This window comes from Syngnathus scovelli, chromosome 3 (genome assembly GCF_024217435.2).
Source record: "Syngnathus scovelli strain Florida chromosome 3, RoL_Ssco_1.2, whole genome shotgun sequence".
Taxonomy (NCBI): domain Eukaryota; kingdom Metazoa; phylum Chordata; class Actinopteri; order Syngnathiformes; family Syngnathidae; genus Syngnathus; species Syngnathus scovelli.
In genome coordinates this window covers 8,768,034-8,780,341 of record NC_090849.1, presented here as the reverse complement: position 1 = coordinate 8,780,341, position 12,308 = coordinate 8,768,034, and the positions used below count along the sequence as shown (strand labels likewise).

At 42.3% G+C, this 12,308-nt stretch overlaps 1 protein-coding gene across 2 annotated transcripts in view; it reads left to right on the top strand.

Annotated features, from left to right (window-relative positions):
- zfr (zinc finger RNA binding protein) overlaps positions 1-12,308 on the top strand; it is an 81,975-nt gene that overhangs the window by 8,702 nt on the left and 60,965 nt on the right. For both annotated transcript variants that reach the window (XR_007490668.2, XM_049764191.2), the window contains exons 3-5: positions 5,818-6,097; positions 7,958-8,099; positions 8,490-8,708. Coding sequence is in view for 1 of the 2 variants with exons in the window: in XM_049764191.2 (XP_049620148.1) it covers positions 5,818-6,097; positions 7,958-8,099; positions 8,490-8,708 (641 nt within the window). In the remaining variant the exon portion in view is untranslated. The remainder of the gene's footprint in view (positions 1-5,817; positions 6,098-7,957; positions 8,100-8,489; positions 8,709-12,308) is intronic.

Below are 12,308 nucleotides of genomic sequence, written 5' to 3'. Positions count from 1 at the left end.
CGAGATGCGAGAATAGGGATCTGTTGAAATGCTACTACTCCAGCAACTCGAGCGAGAGGGGTTACATGCGGAGAATGCGGGAACAATCGCAACTTCGATACCCACAGTCAACACTATCGGCCAAGCAACTAGTAGCTCAATGTTCCAATATCCATAAACGGCACCTGCTATCACAGCTCGAGATTGATGAGATACAACACAAATGCCATAGCGAAGGTCAACCAGAGCACCAGGTCAGAGACGAGTTAAATCCATGTACAAGTCCAGAGATTGGGTACGAAACACCAATAAGCACAATCAAGCTGAACGAGGCAGCAACTGACCTGAAGAACAAGATCACGGTGAGAATGAATGCTCGGGAACCTAGATACACACTGCAGAGGCTAAGTGAAGTACCCTCAGAAAGTCTCCTAGAAGATGTGAATGCAGCACTGACAACAATTCCCACGGCTACCATCACTGAAACCAATGAGCTGATATACACCTCAGCAGCAGTGATCCTAGAAATGCTTGGCTACAAGAAGAATGACCATATGCGACCACAACAGTGCCCACCATGGAAGAGAAGGCTGGAGGCCAAAATCAAGATAGCACGGACAGAAGTGAGCCAAATGACAGAGGCCCAGAAAGGTGCAATGAAAAAGCAAGTTCCCAAGAAATACAGCCAGATGCCCATACCTGAAGCACTCGAAACTGCCAAACAAAGACTCCAAGCCTTGGCCAGCCGCCTAAAGAGGTATACAAGAGAGAATGAAGCCAGACAAATAAACAGGTTGTTCACAACACAACCAGCGAAAGTGTACGCTCAGTGGCAAGGGAATAATAGCAGAGCAGACCCACCAAGGCTGGAAACTGAACAGTACTGGAAGGATATATGGGAGCGGGAGGCATCACATGGGAAGGATGCACAGTGGCTCTGAGAAAGGACCACAGCAAGCTCCCTGAACAGAACCCAGTAACCATCACAGTGGCAGACATCCAGAGAAGAGTCTCAGGAATGAAAACCTGAATCACCCTGAATGGCTAACCCAAGGGCGATCCTGATCCAGAAGGATCCTTCAAAGGGTACAGTCCCATCCAACTACCGGCCAATCACCTGCCTCTCCACAACATGGAAGCTGATGTCGGGCATAATATCAGATAAGATCAGCGGGCACATGGATCAATACATGAGCACTGCTCAGAAAGGGATTGGTAAAAATACCAGAGGAGCAAAACATCAACTCCTGGTGGATAGAACAGTCACCCAAGACTGCAGAACCAGACGTACCAACCTGAGCACTGCCTGGATTGATTACAAGAAAGCATATGACTCAATGCCACATACTTGGATCACTGAATGCTTGAGGCTGTACAACATCAATGGGACTCTGAGAACCTTCATCGCCAACTCGATGAAACAGTGGAAAACCACACTTGAAGCCAATGGCAAGCCACTTGCACACGTGACCATCAAATGTGGTATATACCAAGGAGACACTCTGTCCCCAATGCTGTTCTGTATAGGACTGAACCCCCTCAGCCAAATAATCAACAAGACGGGCTATGGATACCAATTCAGGAATGGGGCCACCATCAGCCACCTCCTCTACATGGATGACAAAGTTGTACGCTAAGAACGAGCGGGACATTGACTCCCTGATCCACACTGCCCGATAGCACGCTAGCCGCTCCAGATGCACTGCAGAGTCCGGAATGTTGTCACTCAACCAGGTCTCGGTGAACACGAGCACACAGCAGTTCCGCACCGTCCGGTTCGTAGACCTCAGCAGGCGAACGTAATCCATTTTGTTGTCCAGCGATCGAACACTCGCCAGAAGAATGGAGGGCACCGCCGGTCGCGCTGGGTTGGCCGCCAGCCTGGCCCGGACGCCTCCGCGCTTGCCCCTCTTCTGCCTCCTCGCACACCGTTTCCGACGGCTCCCAACCGGGGGAGGAATAGCGGGTGAGGTCGGCGACGTTTCAGGACGTAGCAGTCCGAGCGCCTTTAATGTCGACACTTCAAAGTCCAGAACGCCGCAAAACCCACTTCTGCCGATGTCAAGCAGAACCTGCCTGCTGTACTTGTAGCACGGACGAGACGAACACACAAGACTGTCGGACGAACACTCATTAGACGAACAAATCACCGTACTGACGGGACAGAGAGTGGCCGCTGCGTGTGCACGCGCCATTTGTGTTATTTGTTTATTTATTATTTATTCATCACTTATATTTATTCATTGTTTGTGCCTTCTTGTTTTTATTTTTTTGTGTTGTTTACTTGTATGTATATTAAAGTCAAAGTCCCAATGATCATCGTCACACACACATCTGGGTGTGGTGAAATTTGTCCTCTGCATTTAACCCATCCCCATGTGATTTTGATCCATCCCCTGGGGGAGAGGGGCGCAGTGAGGTGCCGTGCTCGGGAATCATTTGGTGATCTCACTCCCCAATTCCAATCCTTAATGCTGAGTGCCAAGCAGGGAGGCAATGGGTCCCATTTTTATAGTCTTTGGTATGAGCCGGCCGGGGTTTGAACACACAACCTTCCAGTCTCAGGGCGGACACTCTACTACTAGGCCACTGAGCTGGTATAAATATTGTGTACTATGTCTTGTCACGGTGGGATAGTGGGAACGTAATTTCGATTTCTTTGTGTGTCTTGGCATGTGAAGAAATTGACAATAAAGCAGACTTTGACTTTGAATAACTCTGAATGTTACGTCAGGCCCGTTCTCAGCTCTTCGTTTGTGTTTATGTCACGTTAGCATACCTATCGTTTAGCCTGTTGTTGCTCGTTCATGTCTGGTCTTGGTGTTGGATTTTTTTCGAATAAATTTCTCCCCCAAAATGCAACTTATACTCCGGAGCGACTTATATATGTTTTTTTTCACGTTATTGGGCATTTTATGGCTAATGCGACCTATATTCCGGAGCGACTTTTAGTCCGAAAATTACGAGATTTATATATATATATATATATATATATATATATATATATATATATATATATATATATATATATATATATATATATATATATATATAGTATAGAATTAAAATAATGTATTATTATTATTACTAATATCTAATGCAGTGGTGGGCAATTAATATTTACAAGGGGCCACATGAAAAACCTGAGTTATGTCAGAAGCCCACACCAACGATAATTTAAACCTGCTCAACTTTATTCCATTGTAATATGCACTAAATTATTTATTTTAAATAGCTGGTACTGGTAATTAGAAGACTACAATTATTCTGTTTATATTTATATTAGGCTATGTGAAATTGTGGTGTATAGGTCAAATAAAAATTCATTAATCAGTACAATTTATTCTTAACTTCTTTAACTTTTCCTCAAACTGTGAATTACAACACATATATAGAAACATATCAATGTGTCCTCAACCCGCCTTGTTACGGTACGTCGGGAGAGTGACACATTCTCAAATGCGCTCTTTTTCTCTGGGCATATCAGAGTCCAATAAGCACTCCTTAATAAAAACTTCTCCTGACCGCTGCATCTCTGTGGGTGTGAAGTTTGATAAAAAGTCCTTGTTGGGCTTGCAGTTTTGCTAGCAATGCATCACCCTCTGTTGCGCGCTCATTATTTGACAGATTTCTGTATTTTTCCTCATGCTTGGTCGTGTAGTGGCGACTCAAATTATATTCTTTAAACACAGCGACCTGTGTGCCACAAACCAGGCACACGGCTTTATATATATATATATATATATATATATATATATATATATATATATATATATATATATATATATATATATATATGAAACTCCAACTCGATGAAACAGTGGAAAACCACACTTGAAGCCAATGGCAAGCCACTTGCACACGTGACCATCAAATGTGGTATATACCAAGGAGACGCTCTGTCCCCAATGCTGTTCTGTATAGGACTGAACCCCCTCAGCCAAATAATCAACAAGACGGGCTATGGATACCAACTCAGGAATGGGGCCACCATCAGCCACCTCCTCTACATGGATGACATAAAGCTGTACGCTAAGAACGAGCGGGACATTGACTCCCTGATCCACACTACCAGGATCTACAGCTCTGACATCGGAATGTCATTCGGACTTGAGAAATGTGGCCGCATGGTGACTAAAAGAGGAAAGGTAATCCACACAGAGGGGGTCTCACTCCCAGAAGGAACAATAGCAGACATTGAGGACAGCTACAAATACCTTGGAATTCCACAGGCAAATGGCAACCTTGACGAGGAAACAAGGAAAGCAGCCACAGCCAAATACCTCCATCGAGTAAGGCAAGTCCTAAGAAGTCAGCTCAATGGCAAGAACAAGTCCCTAGCCATTAACAGCTACGCCCTACCAGTAATCAGGTTCCCTGCAGGAATCATACGGTGGCCAAAGGAAGATATACAGACCACAGATATCAAGACACGGAAGCTCCTAACCATGCATGGAGGGTTCCATCCCAAGTCCAGCACCCTGAGACTGTACACTAGCCGTAAAGAAGGAGGCCGAGGACTAGCGAGCGTGAGAGCCACGATCCAAGATGAAACATCCAAGATCCATAAGTACATCAGGGATAAGGCCCCAACGGATGACGTGCTCAGTGAATGTCTCAGACAATGGGCATCAAAGGAAGATGAGGTGCTGGAGGGACCATCATGGGAGGACAAGCCCCTACATGGGATGTACCACCGAAACATAGCTGAAGTAGCTGATATCCAGAAATCCTACCAATGGCTAGAAAGAGCTGGTCTGAAGGACAGCACAGAGGCACTGATCCTGGCTGCACAAGAACAGGCCTTGAGCACCAGAGCAATAGAGGCCCAAATCTACCACACCAGACAAGACCCCAGGTGTAGATTGTGCAAAGAAGGTCCTGAGACAATCCAGCACATAACTGCAGGGTGTAAGATGCTGGCAGGTAAAGCATACATGGAGCGCCATAACCAAGTAGCTGGAATAGTGTACAGGAACATCTGTGCAGAGTATGGACTGGAAGTCCCAAGATCCAAGTGGGAAACACCTCCAAAGGTGGTAGAGAATGACCAAGCCAAGATCCTCTGGGACTTCCAGATCCAGTCAGGTAATGGCGAACCAACCGGACATTGTGGTGGTGGATAAAGAGCAGAGGAAAGCCGTTGTGGTTGACATAGCCATCCCAAATGATGATAACATTAGGAAAAAGGAACATGAGAAACTTGAGAAATATCAAGGGCTCAGAGAAGAGCTGGAGAAGACCTGGAGAGTTAAGACTTCAGTGGTACCTGTGGTCATTGGAGCACTAGGGGCAGTAACCCCCAAACTGGAGGAGTGGCTGAAACAGATCCCAGGAAAAACATCTGACATCTCAGTCCAGAAAAGTGCAGTACTAAGAACAGCAAAGATACTGCGTAGAACCCTCAAGCTCCCAGGCCTCTGGTAGAGGACCCGAGCTTGAAGGGAAAAGAGACCACCCATGGGGGGTGAGGAAAAGTTTTATATATGTGTGTGTGTGTGTGCGTGTGTGTGTGTGTGTGTGTGTGTGTGTGTGTGTGTGTGTGTGTGTGTGTGTGTGTGTATGTATGTATGTGTGTATATATATATGTGTGTGTGTGTATATGTATGTGTGTATATATATATATATATATATATATATATATATATATATATATATATATATATATATATATATATATATATATATATAATTAGATTTTTTGGGTCAAATCATAGGTTGAGTCTGTGAATTTGAAATTATATTAGTGTTTTGGACCATTGGACATTTAGTTTCAAATGAATGTTTATGATGCAAAACACAACTAATTAAAAATTCCTCTGTTTTATATTCTTCTAGTCAGCAGCCAGCTGCCGGGGTAGCTTACACCCACCCCACAACCGTGGCCAGTTATACAGTTCATCAAGCACCTGTGGCAGCTCACACTGTGGCAGCAGCCTATGCTCCCACAGCAGCGACCGTAGCTGTTGCTCGGCCTGCACCCGTCGCAGTGGCTGCTGCGACTGCTGCAGCATACGGGGGATACCAGCCAACCCATGCTACAGCTGACTATGGCTACACTCAGCGGCAGCCTGAAGTTCCGCCACCACCACCACCAGTCACCTCACAAAACTACCAGGTACACAACTTGATTTTATGATCCTGTATGTCACAGGTGTCAAACTCAAGGCCCGGGGGCCAGATACGGCCCGCCACATCCATCTATGTGGCCCGTGAAGACAAATTGTGCATCAAATTCGTGTCATTACTAGAATTGCAAATTGTCTTCACTTTTAATAATATATATATTTTTTTAAATATTTGACCAGTTTTTACTCATCTGATTTGAAAACGAGTTATTTGTCAGTTTGTTTTATAGCTTTTACTGTATATGAGGTGCTCATACATTTATTTGGGTTGACAGTCATAATGGCCCTCCGAAAGAAGCTATGACTACAATGCGGCCCGCGAAAGAAATAAGTTTGACACCCCTGCTGTATGTCGTGTGTAACTAAGCATACTGTACAGTAAGACTGAAGTGTGTGTCTCTAACTGGGTCTCCATTACAGAATAAGAAGAACAAAATTAAAGTGATGTTTGTTCAATTTTGATAAAGTACACTTGCGACAGCTAGGTGTTTTGCTTCTGATGCGTAATTCTCGGAAAATCCCATGAAATGTTCTAGCAGCATTCACGACGGCGTTGAGAGGTAAACAGGTGGGGTCCGTGCGCAAACGTGCAGCGCTACACAGAGTGGTCAGTATCACCCCCTGCATTAGGGCTGGGCGATATGGCAAAAAATATTATCACAATTTATTTTCTATAGCATTTGATCTCGATTATCTAGTTTTTTTTTTCATTAGTTTCCAAATTGCCCCTTTTATAGCATCTGCACTGAAAACTGAAGGTACTAGAAATTACTACAACATTTTATTAACATACAAAGTAAATACATCCATCCATTATCATTATCACTGGGGTTGTAGGCATGCTGGAGCCTATCCCAGCAGTCATCGGGCAGTAGGTGGGGGACACCCTGAACTGGTTGCCCGCCAATCGCAGGGGACACAGACACGAACAACCATTCACACTCGCACTCACACCTAGGGACAATTTGGAGTGCTCAGTTGGCCTGTTTTTGGGATGTGGGAGGAAACCGGAGTGCCCGGAGAAAACCCACGCGGGCCCCGGTAGAACATGCAAACTCAACGCAGGGAGGGCCGGAGGTGGAATCGAACCCGCACCCTGTGAGGTGGTCGTGCTAACCAGTGCTCCACCGAGCCGCCATACAAAGTAAATAACAAAGCAAATTAGATTCATTAAGATGAAAAATAATTATAAAATTACTCAACAGTAAAACAAAGGTAGAAAATGTAAAATAACATGGGAACTACTCTATTATACTCTATAATCTATATTGCGTTTGGGGTGTATGCTGGACCCAAAATACACAAATTGCCCCCTTGTGGAAAATGAAAAAAACCTTAATGATTTTCATGCTTTTCTTATCATTTCGGTAGTACTTCATACCTTCATACCCTTTTCAAGTATTTGTTTGCACTGAAAACTGAAGAAACTAGAAATTACTTTGTATTAAGTAATAATAATACATTTCATTTAGAAGCGCCTTTGAGGTCACTCAAAGTCACTTTACAAAGAGTTAAAAACAAATTCAAACAATAGCAATCAGTAATAGTAAACACAGTAAAACGGTAAAAAGCCGGTGAGTAGCGGCAGCAAGACGAGCCAGCGTGCACTCAGACCGAAAGATCCATAGAGTACAAACAATATTTTACTTGCCATTCACAAATTAGTATTAAATAAAATTAAAATATAAATAATTATAAAAATATTCAACAGTACAACATAGGTAGAAAAATTTTAATTGTTTAATATTGTTGGAAAATAATTCAGATCACATGCATGCTGGTTCCAACAGCAGAGATATCAACTGAAGGAGTTGTAGAAAGGTATGACTGTACGAGTGTTGTATTTTCAGGACACTTACTCCTATGGCCGGTCCACAGCCTCTGCTGTGGCATATGACAGCAAGCAGTACTACCAACAGCCAACTGCAACTGCAGTGGTTGCGGCTGCTGCTCAGCCACAACCTACTGTCGCAGAGTCCTACTATCAAACAGGTGCTTTCTTGAATCTTAATTCATTTTCAACTGTCTGTGGGTTAACATAATTTCATTAAACTGTTCAACTCCACATCACTGTTATCCCACCATATTTTATACTGCTATTGGACACTGATTCAGTTTTCGAGCTCATAACTGACGTCAACGATTGTATGATGTAAATGAAAGTGAATTATATAATTTTGGATGAGATTTTATTACAGAACCAAAGACAATTATTTTTTGTCTGTATTACATCAGAAAATGTGTCAGTTGTAAAACAGTAACCAGCCGAAACATTTGTAATATTGCCCCGGGCCTAAAAAAAAGCCCTAAATACTGTTATTGTTAAATTTTTAAATTTTCATGATAATCACGCTTATAAATATCTACTTTTCTGTTCACCAGCCCCAAAACCAGGGTATAGTCAGGGGGTAACATCATACACCCAGACCCAGCAGACTCGCCAGGTGACGGTAATAAAGCCAGCTGCGCCCAGTCCTGCAACATCCTCTTTCTCCATCTACCCTGTGACCTCCACTGTCCAGCCCGTGGCTGCTGCCGCCTCTGTGGTCCCATCATATTCTCAGAGTCCAACGTATAGCACAAATGCTGTCACCTACTCTGGTAAGTGTTCATCTCTGCAAAGTATGGCTGTGGTTTGCACGCCACAACATACTGAGTCAATAGTGGGGATTTTGTCACATCAAAACACGATAGCTGCTAGCTAATGGTAGCAAATGGATCTCATGCCTAACGGTGACAAAACAGCTTTGTAGATCTTGTATGCAAGTGTCTACAAAATTTTTAAAATCCCACGTTATCCTAAAAGTAGACACACAAAGTAGTTGCTTATATACAGTACAAATGTTTGGGTCTTTGGAGTGCCTGCTCATTTATCAGGTGTGAAGTTAAATTGCCTTGTAAATCTTGTATTAGCTGTCTGGGAATCGACTTACTGCATCATGCCCAACAACCCCTTTCTCGTGATCTATGGCTCGACCGCAAGGTTAGTTTACCAAGAGTAACAAGTTACAATGTCGTATCCATGGTTTCGATGCTTAAGAACTGAAGTATTATCTTCATTGTAATTTTTAGAGGTAGCAAAATTAGTGGATGTAATTGACAACCAATTGATTATCAAATTAATCAACTACAGTATATTAAGTCGGATAATCAATTAGTTATTGTTTAACCTAAAATTGTCCAAATCACTCTCAGCAGTAATTTTTTCAAATTTATGTAATCCTTCATGAAAGTAGAGTGATTATGTTGTTTTAACAAAATAAAACATTTGTAAACATCTGCTTTACCCCGGAAAAACAATGGCCAAACCAGTAAGTGAATCAGTTTCAAAAAGATTGGTGAGTATATCAATCCCTCTCATGCGGCATTGGTCCTTGTTAAGTTGCTTTTTAAAATCAGAAAAAGAATTATCTACAATAATTGGTGTAAATTATTACATTTTGTAACATCTTCAATGCAAAATAAGAATTTACACAAATAATCGATTCTAAAAATTCAGTGGCAGCTGCAAAGTTGTTATTCAGCAGACTTCAGGATTTAGGTAGCCAACAATAGCAAAATTGTTTGTCACCGCAGGAATCTGCAGAGAAAGTGTTGATTCCGTGGAAAACGGTCCTGATTCTGCGAAGAGCATTTCTTGATTCCGTGGTCTAAAGGTTGACCTAAAATGACTAGTTATTATGCAAATTAATAATGAAGTAAGAATTCTCAGGAAATCTTTTGCAAAACCAAATGCAGAGGACAAATTTCATCACAACCAGATGAGTGTGTGACAATCATTGGGACTTTAACTTTAAAACACTCCGCAAAATTGTTCATCAAATAGTCAACATTCATATTCTATTTGTCTGTTTTGGGCAGATTTATTTGCATTACTTTATGAAGTGCAAATCTTTTGAGGGAGAATACGTGACATAGATATTGTAAACATACTGCATACAACTGAAAATAACTTAATTGAAAAACATTGTATTAAACTACCGTATTTTTCGGACTATAAGTTGCGTTTTTTTCATAGTTTGGGTGAGGAGGCGATTTATACTCTGGAGCGACTTATATGTGTAATTATTGACAAATTTTTACTTGATCATTAACACATTACTTACTTACTAGTATAGTTAATCACTTCACATGTTATTTTCACTTCAAAATGCATGGCTGTGGAATAATTGGAGCCTCACTGACAATGAGTTCCATTCACTGACTTCCAGAGTCAGGAGAAGAGCGATCACCATCGCTTGTTGTGTTGGCTCATATGTTGAGCTCTTGTTTTGTGAAATAAAGAGCCGGTTACCAAACCCATGTCTTGCCTGGTACTTTGGTAACGCTACAATATAGTTATATAGTATATAACTATATTGTACTCCCCGGGAGTCCCAGCCGCAGTCGGCGGCATTCGGAGAGTCCGCGCCGCAATCGGCAGCATACGGAGAATCCCTGCTGCAATCGGCGGCATACGGGGAGTGACTGTAATATATACGTAGATCTGTGGAATAATTGGAGCCGCAACTGACGACGAGGCTTACGTCAGCGGCGCATAGAGTTCCAGAGACAACAGCTGTTTGTTAGTTTTTTTTTGTTTTTGTTTTTTTTGTTTTTTTTTATAAAGTGACACAGAGGACGAAGATTTTGATGGATTTAATGATTTGGAGTGACACGGATGGTTCGATAAAATTGTTGTTTATATTATAGTTTGATACATAGTCTATACATAGTTATATAGGCCTGTGGAATAAGTTGAATTGCAACTGACGTCAGCGGCGCGCCACACACACTTCCGGGGTTACAAGCGCCGGTGTTTACACAAAGGACGAAGATTCCAATGGATTTAATGATTTGGAGTGACACGGATGATTTGATAAAATTGTTGTTTATATTATTACCTGATTTATACCGTAATTTCCGGTGTATAAGCCGCACCGGTGTATAAGCCGCACCAGCTAAAATTCAGGAATTTAAAAAAAAAAATTCTTACATAAGCCGCTCCGGACTAGAAGCCGCACGTGCACACACGTTTTTTACAACGAAAGACAGTACACAGAAAAAGTTTTAATAACATACTTTATCATGTCTTTCTAAACATTGCCTATGACGCAGCAGTAGTACCGCAGCAACACGGAAGTGTGCAAGCGAGTTATTAACAAAGAAATACTGGACACAGAAAGCTTTTTTAAAGTTTTAATAACATAGTACCTTAACATTTCTTTCCAAACACTGCCTGTGACGCGGCAGTAATACCGCAGCAACACGGAAGTAACACAGCACTAATAGGGTTTGATTAAACCCAACACAATGTCATCAACATCAACTGCCTTTAGCTTAAAAGCGGCATCATATGCATTTCTTTTGTCCCCCATAATGACGGTTTGTGTATAAAAGCTTCCTTTAAAGTAATGTCCGTCTTAATCGCGTTCTGCGTGATGCGCGAAATGTTGTAAACACAAACTTGCACGTCTTCTTCGGCGCATTATCTCTTCTTCGTCTGTCTCGCTCTTGCTTCCTGCTAGAGCGCCCCCTGGAGGCCCTTGAGCTCCAGAGTAGACGGGACCACAAAATAAAGAAAAGGGTGACGCAACACAATGTCATCAACATCGACTGCCTTTAGCTCAAAAGCGGCATCATATGCATTTCTTTTGTCCCCCATAATGATGGTTTGTGTACAAAAGCTTCCTTTCAGTAATGTCCGTCTTGATCGCGTTCTGCGCGAAATGTTGTAAACACAAACTAGCACGTCTTCTTCGGCGCATTATCTCTTCTTCGTCTGTCTCGCTAGAGTGCCCCCTGGAGGCTGGAGGCTGTAAAAATCCATAAATACGCCGCGCCGCCATTTAAGCCTCAGGGTTCAAAGTAAAAAGTTTACATTCAATACAACTTGTTTTTGGTGAGCAAAATGTCAGAAGAATTAAATTTGAATGCTGATTGATTGGGTTTTAATACAATGCAAACAGCGCCACTGCTTTGTGTAATCTCTGAGTCACATGGCAGAGTAAGAGAAAGGGTTTCGAGCACAGATGTCAAACTCAAGGCCCGGGGGCCAGATACGGCCCGCCACATCATTCTATGTGGCCCGTGAAGACAAATTGTGCATCAAATTCGTGTGTCATTACTAGAATTGCAAATTGTCTTCACTTTTAATATCTTTTTTTAAAAATATTTGACCAGTTTTTATTCGTCTGATTTGAAAACGAGTTATTTGTCAGT